Genomic DNA, 23,387 nt, shown 5'->3' with positions numbered 1-23,387 from the left:
TCAGCCTGTCACATAATGGGCAGGAACCAGTTGTGGATTCACTTGCAAGGATTCCACTCCAACTCCCAGTTACTGAATTCTTACAAAACCTGCATTTTAACACCACCACTAGGGTTGACAAAAACAGCCTCCCGTCAAAAGCGATATGTTTCTGGAGCATAAACGGCCACTACAGTGGAATGTGCGTTGCACACCATTGTGGGCACTGTTGCCGTTGTGGACACTGTTGATTTGTATATTTATTGTGACAGTTTCCCTGCGGCCTAAAGTACAGTGTCTTGAGGAAAGACACCTTTCTAATCTGAACAATGGCTCCATATGTGCCAGCTGTGGCCCTGAAAATAGAAAGCAATGTTTTCTGCGTGGTCCATCTCTTCTTTATTTAACTCCCTGAATTGTGTGGCTCATCAGAGATGCTCACCAGCATCCTAAGGTAATGCCACATCCTCCTATTTTCTCTCCTTTTGTGGGGAAGCAGAATTGTTTAATAAGTTCAGAGTCAGTCAGATTGCATTCCTGGTAGCTTTTCTTCTGGACCTACAATTGGTGCCGGTAATCTAGCAAGTGTTCCAATTCAGTTCCATAACAAGTATTGACTATCTCCTGCAAGGTATGCATCAAAAATCTGAACGACTCAGGAATTGGTATTTGCTAGTATTTCTGCCCTGAAAGTGCATTGCAAATGATCATGGAATACTCACAAAAAAAACTAAAAGTGTATGCAAGCTTCCAATAAGAAAACCCCTTAAAAATTCATAACTTTCGGCTGGGCACGGTGGCTCATGCCTGTAATCCCAGCACTTTGGGAGGTTGAGGTGGGCAGATCATGAGGTCGAGAGATTGAGACCATCCTGGCCAACATGGTGAAACTCCGTCTCTACTAAAAATAGAAAAATTAGCTGGGCATGGTGGCATGTGCCTGTGGTCCCAGCTGCTCGGGAGGCTGAGGCAGGGGAATCGCTTGAACCTGGGAGGTAGAGGTTGCAGTGAGCCGAGATCACGCCACTGCACTCCAGCCTAGTGACAGAGCAAGAATCCATCTCAAAAATAATAATAATTCCATAACCTTCATTTAAAATTAACGGAAAGCTGTAATCGATTTTGGCTGCCTGTCAGACACTTTTGTATAAGAGCAAAGCACGGCTATACCTATCTGTAAAAAACCCTTAGCAGAGAGAGGCGTTCCTTTTTGGAATTAATCAGGTCTTCCCACTGACTGCTCCCTGCAGTCAAGTCTTCTGCTGTATGGACCGTGTTTCCAAGTCGTGTTTCTTGCATCCTGCTCTTGGTTAGATTTTGACACCTCTCCATGGTCAGCTCATAGTATTTCTCAGAAACCCTTTTATACTCAACCCTAGCATCCTCCTATCAGCCCTGCCCCTTGGATCACAGAGTAAATCCAATCTTCGTTATTTTAAGCACCTTCCTCTCAACACCTCTTGATCACTGCACATACCATTTTGAATCCACTTAGCCGGGTACAACTACCTCAGGGCAAATCCCAATTAGAAATGAAGGCAGGACAGTGGAGACCAAGATGTATATATAGGATATTCAGGTCTCCTGCAGGGCATGGGGCCTGTGCTGGCCTCTTTCTGAAGAGTCAGTGGTAGCCCTGCTTACCCACACAGCAGTCATCTTGGCGGTGGCATGGGCCACCTAACCCTGATACCCCCTTGCAACTACATTATTTTTAGCAGAGGCATCAACTAACTCTTCAAGTTTGAAAGCTCAGAAACACCTTGAATGCCTTTTTTTCTTTGCAACTCACCCTGCTTAATTACCTGGCCCTATCAACTCCTTTTGTCCCTCCTCTCTCATTCAGTGCCCTTTGGCTTCTTTGACACCATCCTGGTCCAGCTCTGCATCACTCTGTCCTTGAAATTCTGCAAAAACACTCTTGAAATGTCCTGCCTAACCCTCCTTTCCTTCCAGTTCATAACGTATCCTAACAGCCTAGTAACACCCAGAAAACCAAATCTCGTGACATCGTTTTCCTACTTACTTCCCCTTGGCCTATTCAGTCCGAACTCTGGCCTTTTCCAAGGCTCCGTAACTTGAATTTCTCTCTCCTTGTGAACATATTTCCCGGTGCTTCCTCCCAGGTGAGCCAGCAACACTGTTCCTCAAGCACCACTCGTTCATTGTGGACTCTGTGTTATGCTGTTCTCCACAGGGCCGTGGTGCCCTTCTCTCCCCGCTCTTTATAGACAAGCCTGACTTGTTCTTCCTGGTTTACCCCAAGTCTCATCCCCTGTACCATGAGACTTTTTCAGATGCCCTAACCTGTACTGATTGCCCCTTTCTCTGAGTGCCAGTAGCACTTACTGCCTTTAGACTGCTTAGCAGGGCATCTTAACTCTCCGCCTTGCTATTGATGACTTCTATGGAGGATGAGCATGTCATTTACTGCGCACACTGGGACACTCTTGAGGGTCAGTATGGTGCTGTTAATTATCTCATTGGGAAAACAGGCACTTTATACTTGAACTTCCTGGGCAGATCGGGATACATGGTCATGCTGTTTATATTAGGGCGTCTTGTCTTCCCAACAAGACTATAAGCTCCTGTGGGCAGAGATCATGTTTTATGTTTGCTTTGTATATTCCTTGTCCCGTGAAACAGCACCACTCACATAACTAATGATCCATAAATACAGGAAGGAAGGAAAGAGGGAAGGAAGAAATCAGTCAGTTTATCTTCTCTGAAAAAGGTGGTTTCTTAAAAATCAAAACAGCACTCCCACATTGGATACGTACAGGGCATGAATAACAAGATAACTACACAACTTCTCCGTGACAAGTTGGAAAAGGGCAGCTGAAATTCAAGGAGGCAGAATATAAATTTGAAGATTAGAAGGAACAGCAGCCACAGACAGATCAAATGGCATATGGGAATTAAGGGTAGTGTAATCTTGTCGATCAAAAACATTAAGGTAATCTAAAATAAAAAAGCCAAGTTTGTATTTAATGGGGGCTGTGAAAGCATCGATCATTGCTAAATATCAAAGAGAAACCTCCACGGTATGCCACATGGAAAGTGTAGTATGTCATGCTTTCTTTCATGCTAGAGAGGAATCATCCTCAAAAGATGAAGTGTAATCATTTTATTGTGGGGTTTTGGTTTAAATAAACCTAATAACGGAATCCATAGTTAGGCTAAATGTGCCGTTTCCTAGTTTTCCTACCTGAAGACTTCTTGACACATCCGTATACTTCCCCTCCAGGTATATTTTAGCCTTTGTCCTAGCAACTTGGTGCCTGAAAGAGTGAGGATCAGATAAAAGTCTGAGAACTCCTGTCAGCCTCAGAATGTGAACCCCAAATTTTCCTACAGCTGATCCCAATGAGAAGGGAGTTGCCACTGTGTAAAAAAGAACAGGAAATTGAATCCTACCTCTGAGGCATGGGCCCTGTCCTGACGCCCCAGCGTCTTCTCCCGGTGTCCACGGTGGGACAGTGCATAAATCTCCACTGATGAGTGAGACCCCTGCCCCGCGCCCGCCTTCCCAGCCCTTCACCCTTCCTTCTCCCAGCCTCTGTCACCTCTGGGTTGCGGTCTGACCTGAGCCTCCTGCCCATGTTATAATTTACCCTGGCACTGGAGGCGTTCATTCCAGACCTCCTGGCGAGGGGGTAAACTCAGCGCCTCATGGAATGACTTTGAAAATTCATATACTGAAAAACCCTCGCTTTAGAAAGAGAAAAACGCATGACTTTTTCCTCATTCATTTATCTAAAGAACAGTCAAGCCCAGTAACGTGGAGGGAACGCATGTGTTTTACGCCACTTGCCTAAGGTCTCTGAGCTGGTGATTCCCAATCTTTTAAATTTTGTGTTGCTTGAGCCTCAGCATTCGATTCTATAAAATAAATAAATGAGTTATACGAAACATAATGCACCTTCCAAGTAGAATTTCTATAAATCCATAATTTTTTTTTTTTGAGACAGTTTCTCACCCTGTGACCCAGACTGGACTGCAGTGGTGTGATCTTGGCTCACTGCAACCTCTGCCTTCCAGGCTCAAGCAATTCTCATGTCTCAGCCTCCCTAGTAGCTGGGATTACAGGTGTGCGCCACCACGCCCAGCTAATTTTGAATTTCTAATAGAGACAGGGTTTCGGCATGTTGGCCAGGCTGGTCTTGAACTCCTAACCAGGTGATCCGCCTGCCTCAGCCTCCCAAAGTACTGGGATTACAGGCATGAGCCACTGCGCCCGGCCTATTAAATCCATAATTTTGAAACATTTTTCTTTGCTAAAAAATAAAAAAATGGATTCAACAGTCAAACATCATTACACTAAAGCTTGTTATTACCCAGATCTTAATACTTAGTAAATATGACGTAACCATTGAAATATACCAACTGTGTTAAACAAAGGCATGGCACAGCTCACCAAAGGAAAGTTCTTCTTGTTTCCCAACAGTTGTATTATAAATGGGTGCTTCCTTAAATTGATAGAAATTAAAATTAACCTTGTTTAATTTGAGAAACTACTATCAGCACTTTTTGGCACTTCCTTTTAGACAGAAATGTCATAGTAGCAAAACTGAATGAAGGAAGACAAAGGATATTGTTGTCTGTCCCCCCACCCCTGCCACCACACACACACACACACACGAGAGAGAGAGATAGCTGTGGCCTCAAATCGGTGAGAATCACTGGGATTCAACAAGACTCTTCAAGCCTCAGAGTCCCACCAGTGTGGGGATAACAAAGGGAGCACTGTGGGACGTAGATTCACTCCTGACTGTCATTCAAGCTCTTGAACCATCACTTTCTCTAGGAAAAAAAAAAAGTGTGGCTTGACTAACTTTTAAAGTCTCCAGTTAAAATAATAATAATAAAAGCCTCCAGGTCAGAGATTCTGTGGTTCAGAGATTATAGTCCAAATTCTCAGAAGTAAACCTAAAGAACCAGATAAATATGGCTTGGAATCAGTTTTATGGATATCTAGGGCCCTTTTCATTACATCAGCCAGCTGAAAATAACAGCCCCATAGAGTAGCAGTCAGCACTAAGATGAGATGGTCCTCACAGCCAGCTTTTGCAATCCTTGACTTTTGTGTCTTGTACGACTGACTGCCCCGCATGCCGCCTCCTGCTAAAGTCTCATGTCTATAACTCAGTAGGATATTCTCATTTCATCAGTAAATACCTTGTCTGCAATACTTTATTTCCTTAATTTAAAGGCATCATTTTTAGGTGCATTAGTTGATGAACTGTGTTAAATTCTGATTGTCAAACCGAATCTGAAATGAACTTCAGGGCTCAGTATGAGACCTCTGGCTATTTACTGAAGAAGTGCTTCCTACAGTTCCTTCAAGTTAAGTAACAGACAAGAGAAAAAACTTTCTCAGATTTACTCTTTCATGAACCATACATTCATACCTGCCTATTATGTGCCAGCAGTGAATGGAAGACGTGATCTCTGCCCTTGCTTTGAGCTTGCAGTCTTGATGAACACTGGACATTGTTATTTTAAAAAATCACTGGTTAACGAACTCAGGCAGGCCTTATTGGGGAAGGTCACGTCTCAGTTGAGACCTGAAGGATGAGATGCACTGCTGTCTTCTCTGTTATTCCCCGAAGGCAAATTACTGAGTCTTCTCCCAGCTCCCTTTTAAAGATAGCTTTTGGTGCTTATCCCAAAAGAGTGTGTGTGTAAGGAGTATAATTGAAATCTAGTCAGCGTTGACATTTCTGTGGCATAGCCCTAGGAGAAATTTTCTGATTTGTTCACAGACTGAAGAACGACATTTGTCCCCATTAGCAGTAGTCTTTAGGTTAAAACGTTGAAATAATAGTGTTCCTCTTCATCTTGAATGTGGTAAAGACATTTGCCAAGAATTTGTTTTCTCTGCCTTCCCCTAAGATTTAAAACAGCTATTATTAATAATTTACTTCATATCCCCTCTCTAAGAATCAAGATGTTCCCTCTCCCTTCCATTTTCTCTCTTCCCCGCCCCAGAGTAATGGAGTTGGTGTGTATCTTTCCCATTCATTCTTACTTTGCCACTTGTGTTCCCGTCAATCCTATTCATTATTGTTTTGTGTCCTGCTTACAGATCTGTGGCCACAGCATCACACTGTACTTTTGCAACTTGCTTGTGTTTCACATGTCCTTTTTCATCTTTTTAAAGATTTGTCCATCTCAGCACATTCTAACTCTAGCTTAGCCATTTCATCTGCTAACCACTGCATGACAAAGCCTTTTCTTCCTCCAGGCTTCTCGTAAGAGACAGTGAGGCTGGCTTTTCTCTTTCCCTGTCACCCAAGGCAGCCGTCTTCTCTGTGTTTCTGGGTGCCCATGTGCGGGTTTCTCTAGAGAACACACCAGGCAATGGAACGGCCGAGTAACAGGGAACAGCGTCTTCAGCTTCACTGGGCATTATCAAGTGGCTCTCAAAACTGATTAATTGATGCATCTGCCAGCAAGGTAGAAGAAATCCAACTTTCCCGCATCCTTGCCAAGATCTCTTTTACCAGATTTTAATTTTCACCAGTCTGATGGTTCTCAAGTGAGACTCAGTGGTAGAATCTCTGATCGCTAATGAAGTTCTGCATCCTTTCCTATTTGTCATTATTTAGTTATTTTTCCTCTGTGAATTTCCATCCTTTTCCTGTTTTTCCACTAGATGGTTCTTCTCTTACTGACTTACCAGAGTTTTTTTGTCAATGACATGCATTTCAAGTATCACCCCTTATTTTCCAGTTGTGAAGACATTGCCTACAATGTCTTTTATCTTACCGAAGTTGAGATTTGGCAGGCAGATGGATTCTCTTCATGCTTTTTGCCTTTTTGTGCCCATTTAAAAAGATCCTCCCTATTCAGATGATATAATTATATCCTCTTATTTTTTTTCCAACAAAGTTTTATTTTTTATAATCAGGTCTTTAATCCATCTGGAATTTACTTTTACCTAAATGTGAGGTAGAGATTTAATTCAATTGTTTTTCACTGTGGATGATCAGTCATTTTTAACAGCATCCATTTTTGACGGATTTCGTAATTCTATCTCTGCCATAGTCTGAGCTCCTCTCACACATGTTTACATTTGGTCTTTTATCTACCTTCGTCTTTGAGCCATCATTTTCATTACTCTGGCATTGTAATAATTCTTAAGATCTTATAGGTCATGCCCTCTGCACTCCTCCTCCCCTTTCTCCTCTCCAGTTCTTTGCCTCTGTGTTGTTTTCTTCTTCCCATAAATGGGAAGAAGAAATGGGTTCTTCTAACCCATAAATGGGCTGAACCATTTCTGCCTAGTGTTCCATTATTGGAACGCTAAGCTTGTGGGAGTTATTTATATTCTGCTGTTCATGGTCATCACCAAGGTCTGATTTTTCACAAAAACATTTGCAATCTCCAGCATAAATGGATTAAGCACAGTGTTTAGTAATTCTTTGATTGAGGGTCTTCGAGTCTTTGTTCCGAAATTTTCCTCGGAACAAAGGAATGATGTGGAGTTTAGTTGGGTGATTTGTTGTAGATCAAGGATGGTTTTTCATCATGATTTGAAGATATTCCAGTGTTCTCTAGATTCAGTTGTTGTGGAGTCTGATCAACCTGTTGTTCTTCTGTAGATCATCTGTCTTTTTGCTCTAGTTGATTGTAGGATCTTTTGGCCTTTGGTGTTCTTTGGTTTCTTTATTACAGTTATGTATTTATTTTTCTTAATATACTTGATTGTTGTGCTTCTTAGAACCAAGGATCCATGACTCACCAGTTGTGAAGACTTTTCATCTACTCTCTCTTTCCTCTCCTTCGTTCTTTCAATTCTCTCCCTCTGAAACATCTATTAGTGTTTACTGGACCCTTTTATTCTGTCCTTTGTATCCCTTATCTGTTCTATTTCCACCTCTCATGTCTATGTTACACTCTGGGTTATTCTCCAGATCTATCTCCCTGTTCCACTCAGTGATATTAATTTATTGATTAACCTGTCCTTTGAGTTTTTATGTTTCAGTTGTGATATGGTTTGGCTGTGTCTCCACCCAAATCTCACCTTGAATTATAATAATCCCCACATATCAAGGGCAGGCCAGGTGGAAATAACTGAATCATGGGGGTGGTTCCCCCATACTGTTCTTGTGGTAGTGAATAAGTCTCACAAGATCTGATGGTTTTATAAATGGAAGTTCCCCTGCGCAAGCTCTCTTGCTTGCCGCCATGTAAAATGTGCCTTTGCTCTTCCTTTGCCTTCCACGATGATTGTGAGGCCTCCCCAGCCGTGTTAAACTGTGAGTCCATTAAACCTCTTTCCTTTATAAATTACCCAGTCTCGGGTATGTCTTTATTAGCAGCATGAGAACAGACTAATACAAGATACTATATGTTTAATTTCTGTAAGTTCTATTTGGTTCTTTTTGAAATCAGCCTGTTATTTTCCTGGTGCACTGAATTTTTCCTTGCTCATTTTAAGCACACTTACTTTGCTGTCCATTGCCGTCCACAAGAGGTGTCTCACCCTGCAGCTCCTGAGTCCGCTGCCTCTGGTATTTGCTGGGTCATTGTATGTGTTTCATTATTTTAAATATGAGCTCATCTCTAGCCGGCCTGTTTTTCTTTTCTTTTCTTTTTTCTGTGAGAATCTGTTGTGGCCCAGGTTTCAAGGCATCCTTTCAAACTCATTCTGCATTTCCCTCTCTCTGGAGCCCAGGAGTCTCAACAGCAATGCTTCTGCTCACTCATAGTTTTATGCAATGGTGCAACCTCAGATTCCAAACCTCTGTGAGGTGCAGGCCAAGCATTTAATTTTTTTTTTTTTCAAGATGGAGTCTCGCTCTGTCTCCCAGGCTGGAGTACAGTGGTACCATCTTGGCTCACTGCAACCTCTGCCTCCCAGGTTCAAGCGATTTTCCTGCCTCAGCCTCCCAAGTAGCTGAGATTACAGGTGTGCACCACCACGCCCAGCTAATTTTTGTATTTTTAGTAGAGACGGAGTTTGGCCATGTTGGCCAGGATGGTCTCAAACTCCTGACTGAAAGTGATCTGCCCGCCGCGGCCTCCCAAAGTGCTGGGATTACAGGTGTGAGCCACTGTGCCCGGCTGCCTTTAGAATTTTGTAAGGAACCTTTCTTTTTCTCCCTCAAAGTCTGGACAGAGCTTGCTCGTTGCCTCCCTGTACTCGGGGGTAGACCCTTGCCCTTTGCAGCCTCACCAGAGGCTTTCGTTCCAGCTCTCCCGTCACATAGGCCCAAGACCTCCTTGCCCTTGCCCTGTGGGTGTAGAAACCTGAGCTTCATGTGAGACTGCCTTTCCCTCACCTGCCTCAGGACAGTCGCAGGCTGTGCCTTTGGAATGCACATGCCCTTCCTTGTGAGTGGAGCATTCTCCACCTTCTTTCTCCTTTCTTCAGCTCACCTCCACTTTTTTCTTTGGTTTCAGCTCAGCCATCACTTTATCTGAAAGCTTTCCCCGCTACCCACTCCCACCCAATAATGGGTGAGGTGCCCCTTGGCTGTGTACCTGGTGCTCGGCTTGTGTAATTGCAGGTTTGCTCTGGGCTGTCCTTGACTTCTTACTGCCTTTATCCTCCATTTCACTGCAGGATTTTTGGGGACAAGGGACCATTTGTTCAGTAACACCTAGCATAGTCCTGGCACATTATGTGTGGTGGATAAATATATCTTGAATTAATGCATTTTATTTTTGTAATAAGGTCACAATGAGGTTTAAGTCCCAGATTTGTAACCCTCCCCCCAGTTTGTGTACTGTATCAGAGAACATCATCTTCACCATAGTTGCACTTAATAAGAATCAACAAAAACGTGAGAAAAACCATATGCTGAAATAGATCACATCTCAAGAGATCACTTGTGACTGTGTGTCCCGTGATGTGCCTCTAAGATTTGTGGGTGCACAAAGGCCAGTGGTGCCCACTCAGTGTGCTGAGGCTGAGGGGCATCCAAACACGGGGGTCATATGCCATTGAGGATGCATGAAGAGTCAGGCTTGCTGGGCATCCCAGCTACTGAGGAGGCTGAGGCGGAAGGATTGCTTGAGGCCAGGAGTCCAAGGCCAGCCTGGGCAACATAGTGAGATCCCCATCTTTAAAAGAGAGAGAGAGCGAGGCTTTACTCCAACCTGTTTAAAATGCTCTCTTCTAGAAGGCTCTTTGGTTTCTAGAGTGGAATGTCACTCGGTTCCCTTAGGAAAAAGATGTCTCGTGGGGCTGCAGGTGGAATTGGGCAGGAACAGGGCTGTTGTAAGGCCTGGACTCTGCATCCCTCTCCATGAGCCTTGTCTCTGTGTCTCTGGTCTCTGCCTCTCTTTGCGCACCCGCTTCATCCTCTCCTCCCTGCCGGCTGACTTCCTCCTTTTGCTTGCTGGCTCCTCACAGTTCTGTTTGCACACAGTAGGTGCATCATGCTACTCGCATTGTGACATTTTAGCATCGCTGGCTCTTGCTAAACCCCTTGTTTCCTCATCGCCTGCCATTCTCAGGAGGACAGGAGAGGGCCCGGCTCATCACTCGACACATCTGCGGCTTGGCTCCCCTTAGGTCAAGGGCGCATCATCTTGCAGCCAAGCTGTGGCTTAGAGGGCACTGGGACAAAGCAGTCCTGCCCATTTGGGCAGCAGGGGCGAGAAGTGGGCAGTTTCCTGTGAACATCCTGATCTTTCTCCACGTTCACAGTCAACCTTCTGTTTGGTTGGTCCCCCGTTTCTAGCCCCTTGACCCCAACAAGTAAAGTACTGCGTCACGACATCAAATGTTCCAGATACAGAAAGAGAATCCTTCACCTCTGCATTGCATATTACTTAGTTGTCATTCTAGTTGATGTATCAACCAAGTATTGTGTGTAGGTTTGGGTTTAGGTCTGAATTTTTTTCTGAGTGGCCTGCTAAAATCAGATTTCTGAGCCTGCATGCGGAGAACCCATTCCAAGACTAGAACAATTGCACCAAGATGTGGAGGACCATCAGGCCCTGCCTGAACAACCAGCCTTGATTCTAGCTCTTTCCCACCCTCTCGTAGTGTTTTACATGCCACAGGTATGGTTATTTTAATACAATAGATGGATATCAAGCCTACAATTTATATGTTTCCACTTTTTCCTTGAAAATGGAGAATGAGGTGCTAAATATTATTGGAGAAAAGATATACTCTATTAGATCCAGGTAAAATTTGAGCCACAGTCATCAGATCTCAGAGTTCAAAGTATGTGTAAATCCATCCTACCCACGGCCCAGTTTCCAGGCACAGCTCCCCTGCCGCACATTCACCTGGCCTCCTGGGGACAGGTAATCCGCCAGCCCCTGCCCTGTTCCTCTCCCCAGTTGGCCACCATGCTTCTGTTTTGTGAGGCTGAAAGTAACACCCAGCATCCTCAAGTTCAACATGGGAGGATGCACTTAGCTATGGCTTTGTTTGTTTACCATTCAACCATTTTTCTTGTACAGTCACTGCGTGCTCAAATGCAACTGTAAACCTAAGTCATTTATGTGGAAAATAACTCCTGTTAGATGTGCAGTCTCAGGCCAGTCATTTAAGCTGCCCATACTTGGATTTTGTCATCAGTAACAGGATCACAATACCTAACCCCGCTGGTTGTTGTGAGATTAAATGAGATGTGTATAAACTGCCTCGCACATGGGGAGTCTCAAATGATAGCTCTAAGACAGTAAGAGGAAAGAGAGTGGCAGGGACCCTGGTTGTGGTCCGCTCACTCAGATGTGTGGGCGGGCTGCCTCCCACGACTCCCTCTCCCTCTGCACATCCCTGGCTGCAAGTGCTCCCCAGTTGGGTCCCTCTGCTTGTCCCCTGGGACCCGGCAGCAGAGACTATTGTCCTTTGTCCCTTTGCAAGCTCTAGGAGTTTGGCAGATCTAATGAGGACCCAGTTTTCAGTTCTGCGTGCTGTAAACCTTGATTTCCATGCATGATGTAAACCTTGATTTGATCACAAGTTAAAACTGAATCATCAACTCTGAAGCTGGGCTGTGACTGCCAGCCAGAGTTCTTAGAGGATTTCACAGCGATGTGAAAGCTCTTCCCACCTACCCCTGCTTCTTAAAGTGTCTGCTAGACACAGTGATTTCCTTTCAAATTCCATGCCACATTCTTCTTTTCCCAGCACAGCCAGCCAGAAAAACCCAAATTAAAAGTCCCTCAGGAGAACGACAGTGTGGCTAGATCACTGGGGAACATGGCCAGTCTGCCTTGTTCGCAGAGTGGCGCGTTCAGCATGTCAGACACGCCACGCGCTGCCGCCTTCACTTGATGATGATTACATGAGGAGCAGCATTCTGAAGGAAGGGTTTGCCCAGCCACCAGCAGCTGATTCATTATTTATATACAATTAAAGGGCAGGATTCAAATGAATGCTAGCATCTGGGAAAAGTCATTATTCATGGACGGATCAGATTGAGCATTCGTCATTTCTCTGGTGACTTAACATATGCCCTGTGCCTTGGAACTCAAATTATACTAAGCAGAAGAGATGCTTTAGCTCTTTTATTTAGTTTAATTGTTGATCTTATTTCACTTTTTTCAGATTATCTGGGCTCGTTTAAAAGTAGCCCTTGCTGCTTCTTCATATATTAAAATAGGAAAGGAGGGAGATTTCTTTTTAGAACCTATTGCATTCTCAAGATGAATGCAAATGATTCGACTATGATTCTTAATGACCCACTATTAACATAGTAGAAAACTCAGTGCGTTAATGCAATACCTCTTTTCACATCATTACTCCTAATGGAACTGTTACCAGGATAATAGCTTGACCTTTAGCTATAGATTCAGGTAGCAAAAATGCATTCTGTCTCCCCAATACCTCTATTCACATAGCATATTGACTGTTTGCAGATCAATGCAATGACAATCTTTTGGCCTTGTCCTTGAGGCCTCATCTGCTATCATAATGGAGGGAATAGGATTTCGTCTTCAGTAAGTAAATTCTAGTTAAAAGTCTCTTTTAAGTTTAGACGTAATCCATGAACTAGAGTGTCAATAATGTGCCCAGTGGAAATACTTATTTGTATAGGTGTTTTTCAAAAAGCCTATTGCTGCCCCTTCAAAGATCTTAGACACAGACCCAGGAGACAGTGATTTTCTTGGCTTCTTTCTATTGAAACCAAATAAGTTTTCACTGAAACTAGAAAAAAATAACCAGACACGGCTGCCCTTTTAGTGACTGAGAGAATATTTGAGCTCAAGGTTGGACTAGAAAGGTCTGATCTGAACCCCCTCATGACATGGGAGCAGAGAGTCCACAGCCTTCTTTGGCTTATCTTAAACTTGCTTGTCCGCACACGTGGGAATCGTTCAATGTGGCATAGTCCAAATCCACTTTGTTAATTTGGAGCCATGACTTTCTAATGTGTGCTAATTTGGACACATGCATTTCACAACCCAAGAAAAGAGGGGTTGCTATGGAAATTAGCTGTATAAATAATATTACAAGGGGGGAGATGTGTACCTGCTATGATAGTGGATTCAGTCATTTTTGTAGTACACATTTTTCTATAAACGAATAGGATGCTAAATAGAAATATTTTGTTCTATTTATTAAAACAGGACTTCAAGAACCTTTTGGAAATTATCTGATTAGTAAATGTTCTTGTGGGTATTTGAAGGCAATAAGACCTTGCTTCTTTAAATAGATCCTATTAATTAAAGACTTCCTCCTAATTCAGATAGACCATTTTCCCCCAATTAACCTAAATTTGTAAGCTAATGTATTTCCTTCCATTAGAAACAAAAGTGGAAAATATGTTTGCTTATTTATCAAATGCTTGAGTTCTTCAGAAAAACGCACTATAGTAGGTGCTTTGAGGGAGACAAAAGAGATGAAGACCCTGAAGTTGCTTAGAATCTAGTGGCAGAGATTTCAAAGCATGCGCAGCCCCAGGGATAGGCTTTCCTCTGCACCTCCCCACCTTGCTCTCCCGGCACCCCCCCCATATCATACATCGGGCAACCTGGTTGATTTTCTCCCCAGTCATTAATTCTCCTTTCTAAGCATCACTGCCCCTCTCCCCAGGTGGGGCTTTGATGGAACCTTTCCACTAAGACTCTCAGCCCTACGTCTTCCTCTCGCTCCCCAGTCCCACTGTCATCCGGATCACTGCTCTGTCCACATGACAGATGGCCTAGCCTATGTAGTGGCTGGACCTCATCCACGGTGACATTCACTTCTGCTGCATTTCAGCCCCGCACTGTTGGCCACACCTAAGCATCCTCACACGCGGTTGCTCCTCAGCTGCTCCTGCATGCTCCGGTATCTCAGGGGACAATTCTTCCAGCTGCATGACCCCTGCTTGCCAACCCATTGACACCTGCACTCCCTGATCTCTATAGATAGCTCCAAGCCCATGAGCCTTTTTCTGTATTCACGTCCTTCCTAGATTTGGGGGGTGAAGGATAGGGGAGGAGTAGAGAGGTGAGTTCATTCATGCCCGGTCACACCTTCAGCATCTTCACGGGCTTATATCCCTGTTCTTCTGCCAAAACTGTCCAGCAAAACCCTGAGCCTAGACCAGCCCTACCATCCCGTGTCCTAAAGGAGCTGCAGGAGACGGAGGTGGAAAGCCTGTAGACTCCCGCCACGCTGCATAGCCCTACCATGTAGCCTGTCTGTGGCGTGGCAGCCGTATTAGTTGTCTGTGGTCTGCTTCCTCTCCAATTCTTCTCAGAGATGATTCCACACCTCCCCTACACCCTCCATCCTCCAGAGCCCCTCACCCCTGAGCTCACTGAGGCCTCAGGAGTGTTTGCTCCAGCCTAGAACCACTTCTGAATCAACCATCTTCCCTTTCCGTGGGTTCAGAAAAGGACATTTCCCTCCTTCTGTTGGAGGCAGTCCCTCCATTTCTATTCCAGATCCATCAGCCCTGGCCCCCCAGGGTGATGCCTTTGACCGTCTCCTCCTTCTCCCTGTATCCTGTTCTCTCCAGCCACACCAGTGCTCCCTCAGCCTGCACGTCACATCCAAGTCCCCGTCCCTCAGCCCTCCTGTCTCCCCTCTTCTTCCACCCCCCTCTGGGCCAGGTGTCCTGAGAGTGGCCACCCTCCCTGGCCCTCACTGACCTTCATAGGGTACCAAGCCGCCCCTTCTGTCCCTCTTCTGCAATGCAGCCTGCTGGTCCCTCCTTTTTATTAGAACCACTCAGTGGCCTTCCCTCCACTCTCCCCACCCCTCCTGCCTGGCCAGCCGTGCTTGGGCCCCTTCATGTGCTCTTCTGCCTCCACCTTCTCCTTGGCAGCGTGGCGTTCCCCAGGGCTCCCAACCCAGCCTGTGCCCTTTCCACTCTCCGTGTTCTCTCTGGTGAATGTTCTCTCACTTGTTTTGTTTTGTTTTGTTTTTTGTTTGTTTGAGTCAGAGTCTTGCTCTGTCGCCCAGGCTGGAGTGCAGTGGTACATTCTCGGCTCACTGCAACCTCCATCTTTCAGGTTCAAGCGATTCTCCTACCTCTGCCTTCTGAGTAGCTGGGACTGCGGGCACGTGCCACCAAGCCCGGCTAATGTTTTTATTTTTAGTAAAGATGGGGTTTCACCGTGTTGGCCAGGCTGGTCTCGAACTCCTGACCTCAAGTGATCCAACCGCCTTGGCCTCCCAGAGTACTGGGATTACAGGCATGAGCTACCATGCCCGGCCTCTCTTACTGTTTTAACCACCACTTGTATGTCTGTGCCTCTTAAACCAGTGTGTTCAGCTTGGCCCCTTCTCTGAACTGTAGATTTCTCTGTCTAAATACACTTGGCCTCCTTGTCTGCAGGTTCCATGTCCACAGATTCAACCAGCTGCAGATTGAAAATATTCAGGAAAAAAAATTCAATGCAACAATAAAAAATAATGCAAATAGGCTGGGTGCCCCTCCACTGCTGTTGTATGCTCTGGTATCTCAGGGCACAGTTGTACTAGTCGCTTAAAGTCTCACTCAATTGCCCAGGCTGGAGTGTAATGGTGTAATCATAGCTCACTGCAGCCTTGAACTCCTAGGCTCAAGAGATCCTCCTGCCTCAGCCTCCAGAGTAGCTGGAACCACAGGCTTGCACCACCACTCCCGGATTACTGATTGATTGATGGATTGATTGATTGATTGAGACAGGGTCTCACTGTGTTGCCCAGGCTGGTCTCAAACTCCTGGTCTCAAGCAACGCCCCCCACCTTAGCCTCATAAAGTGTTGAAATTACAGGCATTACCCACCATGCCTGGCCTGTATCAGGGACTTGAACATCTGCAGATTTTGGTGTCTGCTGGGGGTCCTGGAACCAGGACTATATCTGCTATCTCCATGTGGGTGCTCCACAAACACCCCTAACAGCATGCTCCAAACCAAGCCTGCGATGTCCTTTCAGCTCACACACCTTCCCTTTCTTCTCTTTTTACCACATCATGTGATTAACCAAACAATGCCAGTTCTCTGAGAGGCCCTAGATGCGTCACTAGCTCCGGCTTTTGCAGTAGCTTCCTGAAGGGGAACTCCCTGCTGCTCTCTGGGCTCCTTGAAATGTGTCTGCCATGCTACTGACATCGATCTCTTCCTGCACAATCGGATTGTTGCCATGTGTTTGACAGTAGAGATCACATATAGCCGCTTTTCTCTTTCAAATTATTTCCTTAGGATAAATTTCCAGGAGTAAGATTACCAGTCCAAAGGTATAACAGTTTTATGTCTCCCATTAAATATTACTCTTATTTCTCAAAAGGGTTTTCCCTGTTTGCACTAATAGTAATGTGTGAATGTGCCAATTTTATCAGTATCAAGTATTAGCTTTCTAACATTGTTTTTCTGATTTTAGTAGGTATAAAGTGTGTTTTGCAGTTCTTTGGTTAACATATTAATTGAACATTTTTCCTAATATTTTTTGCCCATTTATCTATGGGGACTTTTGAAGTTACTCTTTTATTTGAATGAGCTCTTCATCTGATGGTAGATGGTGAACCTTCTTGGTCACATTTAGTACAACTAGCTTTTCTCATTCTGATGAAATGTCTTATTTTTCATTCAATAGAAATTTTACCTTTTTCTTTAGTTGAATCTGTCAATATTTTCTTTTGTCTTTTTTTTAAGAGAAACCTTTTAAAACATCGAAATTACCAATATTTTAAATACCAAGGAGGCAGTGTGATGTGATGGCCTACCAGATCTTGACCTTACGAAGGACAAGTTGAAAAGATGAGTTTCAAAGTGCTCAGGAGTGTGTGTGAGGCAGAAATGTCAACCCCAGCGCCGCGTGTGCGGCCACACACTGTGCACAGCCCTCCCAAGATCATTGTCCCGCCTGCCTTGTGTCCTGCCATGGGGTTCTCCTTAGTCCCCTTTGTGCTTAATCGGGTAGTTCTTTCCTGGGAGCTCGTGTGATGTGCAAGGGGTTGACTTGAAGTAGAATTGGAACTTTCATCACGACACCAACTGCATTATTATTTGAGTAGTGATTGAGTTAGTAGAAATCACCAGGAGAAAGACCATCTTTTCGTGTTAATTTTGCATTCAATTTTGAATTGACAACAAAGAAGCGAACTCTTTTAATACGTTTGCTAAACCTTGTCATAAGGTCAGTAGACCCTTAGGAAGCATTTTCTTCTCTGCCTATAAGACACATACACATGGATGTGGAGCCAGTAGAAAGAGTAGCTTCCATACAAACTACTTAGTGAGTATCGCCAGTTTCATTTTGAAGCACAATGCATTGGACCTACGCAGGACCTGTCAATCTCCATCTTTGCCAAACAAATATAATACAGATACTGAAGACATATCGTGCAGAACTGACCTCCTTTAGAAATCTACTTTTTTTCTTTTTAGAATATATTTCTGTTTCAGATCTGCATATTTTACTTGTTAAGGTATTTAACAATATTTTACATTTTCTTTCAGTCTTCACAGAAAAGTACTGTACAGCTAACCATGTGGATAAGCTTCCTGGCCCAAGAGATTGGGTACAGATTCTACAGGATCAAATTAAACTGGCCAGAAGAAGGTTAAAAAGAGGCTCAGGTATGACTGAGGTGCAGAAAAATAATTGGAGAAGCACTTATGAATTCTTAGACTTTATAAAGTACAATACTTGGCTCTAGGTTATTTCAGCATCTTGTCTTTTGAAGGAGAGACTGTGTATAATATGCTGATTTGCTCTCTTAAAGTCTTATTCAAATGAATTTTGAAACTCACCTTCAGACTAAATAGTAAAAATTATGTCAGGCCACTTGCATTGAATAGTACAAGTGAAAAAGATTGCTAATCTCATTTGTGGTCTAATGCTGTCATATATGAAAACCGGGTCTCTCTTTTATGGTTTGCTTCTGTCTGCCTATTGATTTTTATTTGTTTGAATCTGCATGACTTTATAAAAGTACAAGTTGCTTAAGGTTAGAAAAAAAAGAAGAAAGAAACTCTTCTACCAGCAACACCACATCAAGTAAAAGGGATTTTAAGTGGGGGATGGGTGTGTGTGCACACACATCCATGCACGGGTTGTGTGTGTGGGTTTAAAATTCTGGGCTTGGAGATTCTGGGATTATTCTTCCAGGAAAAGTGAGCACCCGTTTCATTGTGACTGTTCAGATTTGGTCACTGAAGTCTCAGCTTCCCCAAAGTGACAGTGGGGGCCAATTTCCTAGTGAAGAATCCCTGTGTAGTCAGCTTTCTCCCATCAAATAAGAATAACTATCTCAAACACCACATGTTCTCACTCATAGGTGGGAATTGAACAATGAGAAGACATGGACACAGAAAGGGGAACATCACACACCGGGGCCTGTTGTGGGGTGGGGGGAGGGGGGAGGGATAGCATTAGGGGATATACCTAATGTTAAATGACGAGTTAATGGGTGCAGCACACCAACATGGCACATGTATACATATGTAACAAACCTGCACGTTGTGCACATGTACCCTAAAACTTAAAGTACAATTAAAGAAAAAGAATAACTAGCTCTAGGAGGCCACAAATCTCTAGATAATATTTTTAATTTCATATGAATTAGTGTAGCCATTATGAAAAGCAGTATGAAGTTTCCTCAAAAATTAAAAATAGTTGGGAGGCTGAGGCAGGAGGATTTCTTGAGCCCAGGAGATCGAGACCAGCCTGGGCAACATCTCCAGATGTTTTGTGGAGACCCTATCTACACACACACACACACACACACACACACACACACACACACACACCAAAAAAAAAGAAAAAAACCTTAAAAATTAGCCAGGCAAGATGGCACGCACCTGTTGTCCCACCTACTTGGGAGGCTAAGATGGGAGGATCACTTGAGCCCAGGAGTTTGAGGCTGCAGTGAGCGACGATTGGCCACTGCACTACAGTCTGGGTGACAGAGCGAGACCCTGTTTCTTTAAAAAAAAAAAAAAAAGGTGGAGAAATTCTGTAGAAGGCTATTCTCAGGGACCCAGAAAGACCTTGCTGGCAGTGGATCACGTGACTGAGTAAGAAACACAGTGTAAATGTTGTTCTGCTGCTTTCCCCATGCTGCACATTTTAGACATAAACACACCTTAGTTTCCTTCTATTGTCAGATGCTGAGACCGATTATTATAAGTTCTGGTCTCTATTCCCTTCCCCTGTCCCACCAGCAAGCAGGCACGCACCCAGTAGGGATGTGCCGCCACATCCCTCTTCTCTTTCCCACAAGCAGACTGGCCAGGGAACACATCCCCTAACCATGTCTCATTTCTATTAATAATTCACATCACAAATGCCCATTTTCCCCCCAGGTTTGCCCACTTCTACAGGATGAGACCCAAGCCAGAGCCTGCTCCCCACCCCTCCCCTCCTCGAGGAGTCCCCACTCACTTGCCTGCTCCTGCCCCTTAGACATCAGAATATTTGATGTTGGACATTGTAACTTTTGACCACTGGTTTAGATGATCTGCCCAGATACTTGTGATCGGCTCCCTTGGCCCTTCTCTTCTGCGTTCCTAGCAGGTTCTATTAGCAACTGAGAAGTAGAAGGTGGCTGTAAGACAAAACCAACCCTGACAAGCAGACCCAAATGACAGCACATCAGCAATGACCTGCCAAATACAGTTTGTCTCCCCATTTTGTCAAATCCTGTTCCACATCACTCTCCTCTAGGGCACAGAAGTGGGGCCCCAGCAAATTGAAACTAGAGCCACTTGTATTTCCTTCCATGATGCCGATAGGAACCGAGAGGTCTGGATCAATAATATTACCTGCTCTCATGCTTTTTGTCTTGATGATTTTCAGTCTAAATGATAATACAAACAGTGTCTCATAGAGATTGCACAATTTCCACCTTATTTGTCATATCTGGCTCCATTCCTGGAATGAGGTAGAGATTCTGACTCCACAAGCTAATTGGCTACCACTTAAGGAAGCCTGCACTGCCTCTAGAAAAAAAGAAGTGCCCTACACAGATTTGAAAGGCCGTTATGCAAATCCAAATAGAAATTCATTTGGGGCTGTCGTCACATGGAATAATTTTTATTCTATAGCTCCAGTGATTCCTTTCCTGGTGTGCATTTTTATCATTGCCATCAGATGATTTTCTCAGAGCTGAAATCACAATATATCGTGTTAGATCTCAGAGTAAAGATGTCACTGCTGTTAAATGTTTATTGGACTCGCTCGATCTTTTCCAAATTTACCAACTTGATTGTCACCGGGGAAGAAAGACTGTGAGCTTGTTGTTGCAGATAGATGTTATAATTAAATTTGAGTAACACAACAGTGCCTTCCTCCTTGACTCTCGGTCCCTATTCATGCAGCTAGCATGTTCTGATTTATATATAATCATCTATATATTTTTTTGGTTATATATGTTCTGTTCTTACTAAAGCACATAATTGCATAGGCCTGTTTTTTCAAAGGGAGGATAGCTGAATTACAAAAGGAAGGTCAGTTTATACCCAAAACTGATCTTGTTATAACTAAATGAAAAGCAATTATACATGTAAAGAAAGTTGCCAAAATATAAAATGAACTAGAACTCGAAGATTTAAGAAATTAGCTCATATTGATGCATATGGTATGTTTGGACTATTAATAGCAAAGAGACGAATAGCCCAGACATTAACCCGACTCATGTCCTTGGCGTTGTTACTTACTAGCTGTGTTACCTGGAGTGAGTTTCCTAACCTCTGTCTCACTTTCCTCATGTGTTGAGACGGGCAGAGCAACAGACCCACCTTGTAGAGTTTCCTAAGGGTTCAACGACACATTGCATGTCAAGTGCCCCGTGAGCATTTAATAAATGGTGATTATCATTGTTATTATTATTGAAGGATTTTTAAAATCCTAGGCAATGAGAGAACTACCATGAAGACCATCTGTCTCCAACTCACTCAAACCAATTAGAAGAAAATAATGTCTTCTAAATATAAACATAACATATGTTCATTATTTTTCATATATAAAATAATTTCTAAAAGCCATAGAACAAAATTTAAAATACCTAAAACCTTTCATCCAGAGGGAAACACAGTTAACATTTTAGTAGGTGCCATATTTTTTCTATAAACCTGTTTCCAGAATCTTAATCACACCATTTATCCCATGGTTTGAATATTTTTATGTTGTTAAATATTCATCTACAACATCTTTTTTTTTTTTTTTTTTTTTTTGAGATGGAGTCTCGCTCTGTCGCCCAGGCTGGAGTGCAGTGGCGCGATCTCAGCTCACCAAGCTCCGCCTCCCGGGTTCACACCATTCTCCTGCCTCAGCCTCCCGAGTAGCTGGGACTACAGGCGCCTGCCACCTCTCTTGGCTAATTTTCTGTATTTTTAGTAGAGACGGGGTTTTACTGTGTTAACCAGGATGGTCTCGATCTCCTGACCTCGTGATCCACCCGCCTCGGCCTCCCAAATACAACATCATTTTTAGCAGTTGCTAATCTCATCCAACCTAGATTGGTCTTGCATATTTCATCCCTTCTCAGTGATTTCTCTTTGTGGTGGATCTAGCAGGTCAGCAGACAAGGGGTCTTTCATTAATGCCAGTGAGTGTCCATCTGAGGACAAGATGTTGGAGGATGAAGGAGACAGGGGAGCCATACAATATTTCTAGCCATAGCTAAGCCCTGATTATGTTTAAAGCAACAATAAAAACAAGTACGTAGTACTAGTTTAGGCTTCTTCTGACTCAGTGTTACAACATGGTGCCAAGGCTGACCTCATTCAACAGCCTCACAAGGGCTGCCCACGCACATTATGCAGTCAGCAGGGGCCTGCCTGTGGGGACCACAGGCCCTGAGCCATGGAGGCCACCACCGAAACTATCCCAGGGGCCATAATGTGATGTTTTCCCATCCCCACATGTTACGGGAAACTAACAAGCCCATCCCTTGTCAAGAGACACATGCGCACCTTTTTTTTCACATTTAACGAAGGTTTTTTGTGACTGAAGGATCTACCTTTGGAAAACTCCCAAGGAGATGGATACATTTATCAGACACGAGCGAAGGTTTGCATTTTAAAACTTAGAAATGGGGAATCTTTTGAAGCAACGCCTATTCCTTCTTCATGACCACGTTGATGCCAGAGTTAGATTGGCAGCTCTAGGATCTGAATCAGTCATCTCCAAAGAAAGGTTCACTCTCAAGATTTCCTAAGCTGCCCCCCAGGAGTGGTTCCGGCGATGCCAAGTGCAATTCTACAGCAGGAATTCATTGACACATCCCCTCAATGACCCTATTTAAACAATTCACCCCACATGCTGGTTCGATATTCAAGCCTATGTAAATAAGTGAAAATAAACAGAAATCATCAGTGATCAATAGAATGAGGTTCATAAGATTTTTAAAAATTTTAATATGGGAAAGTTGATTTTATATCACCATCATCAAATATTCAAATAATGATATTAACATCTGTAATATGAACCAACGGTAGCTGAAAATGGAAAAGAATGGTGAAAACTGTTATGTATACTGGAGTTTTTAAAATTACATCACTATTTTCTGTAAAATGAATGTGCTCCCTGAAACTAATGAGATTTGTGTCTTATGTTTGTAACCAGCAGAGATCGCGGACAGTGATGAAAGACTGGATGGCATTTCTCTACCACCAACAGGTAAATAAAACGCATTTACATTTTCATCACCCCCTGGAAAATACAGCCCACAAAACTATTGCATTGAAAACGATTTTAGCATTAGACATGCAGACACTTGAGCAAACTGCTTCTGCAGTGGACCAGGCCCCGTCATTGGAGCTTCGCAAGGCCCCGTACTCAGAGATGTTTTTCATACTGAATAGAAAAATGTTTTTCCCACACTCTTATTTTCATAAAAATCTCAGAAGAGCAAATCCTAAGAACTAAGTATCATAACATTTTGCCTCCCCAAACCTTTGGACATTACAAAATATTTTTAACGTGAAATGAGATTTCACCTTAAAACGGGGACCACTAATTTTGTGTGATCAAATTCATGGCTAGGCTGTCCTCTCCCACCTCCTCCAAA

The 23,387-nt window shown here is 43.6% G+C and overlaps 1 protein-coding gene across 15 annotated transcripts in view; it reads left to right on the top strand.

Moving 5' to 3' along the window:
• BEND7 (BEN domain containing 7) overlaps window positions 1–23,387 on the top strand; it is a 94,013-nt gene that overhangs the window by 57,936 nt on the left and 12,690 nt on the right. For 7 of the 15 annotated variants that reach the window (XM_055092421.2, XM_055092422.2, XM_034929985.3 and 4 more), the window contains exons 7-8: window positions 17,833–17,952; window positions 22,946–22,996. In XM_055092421.2, coding sequence (XP_054948396.1) covers window positions 17,833–17,952; window positions 22,946–22,996 — 171 coding nt within the window. Of the gene's footprint in view, window positions 1–17,832; window positions 17,953–22,942; window positions 22,997–23,387 lie in introns of those variants that run through there. The other 8 variants (XM_034929979.3, XM_055092425.2, XM_063607263.1 and 5 more) reach the window with 2 other exon arrangements.

This window comes from Pan paniscus, chromosome 8 (assembly GCF_029289425.2).
Source record: "Pan paniscus chromosome 8, NHGRI_mPanPan1-v2.0_pri, whole genome shotgun sequence".
NCBI lineage: Eukaryota > Metazoa > Chordata > Mammalia > Primates > Hominidae > Pan > Pan paniscus.
This window is presented reverse-complemented; position numbering and strand designations above follow the sequence as displayed.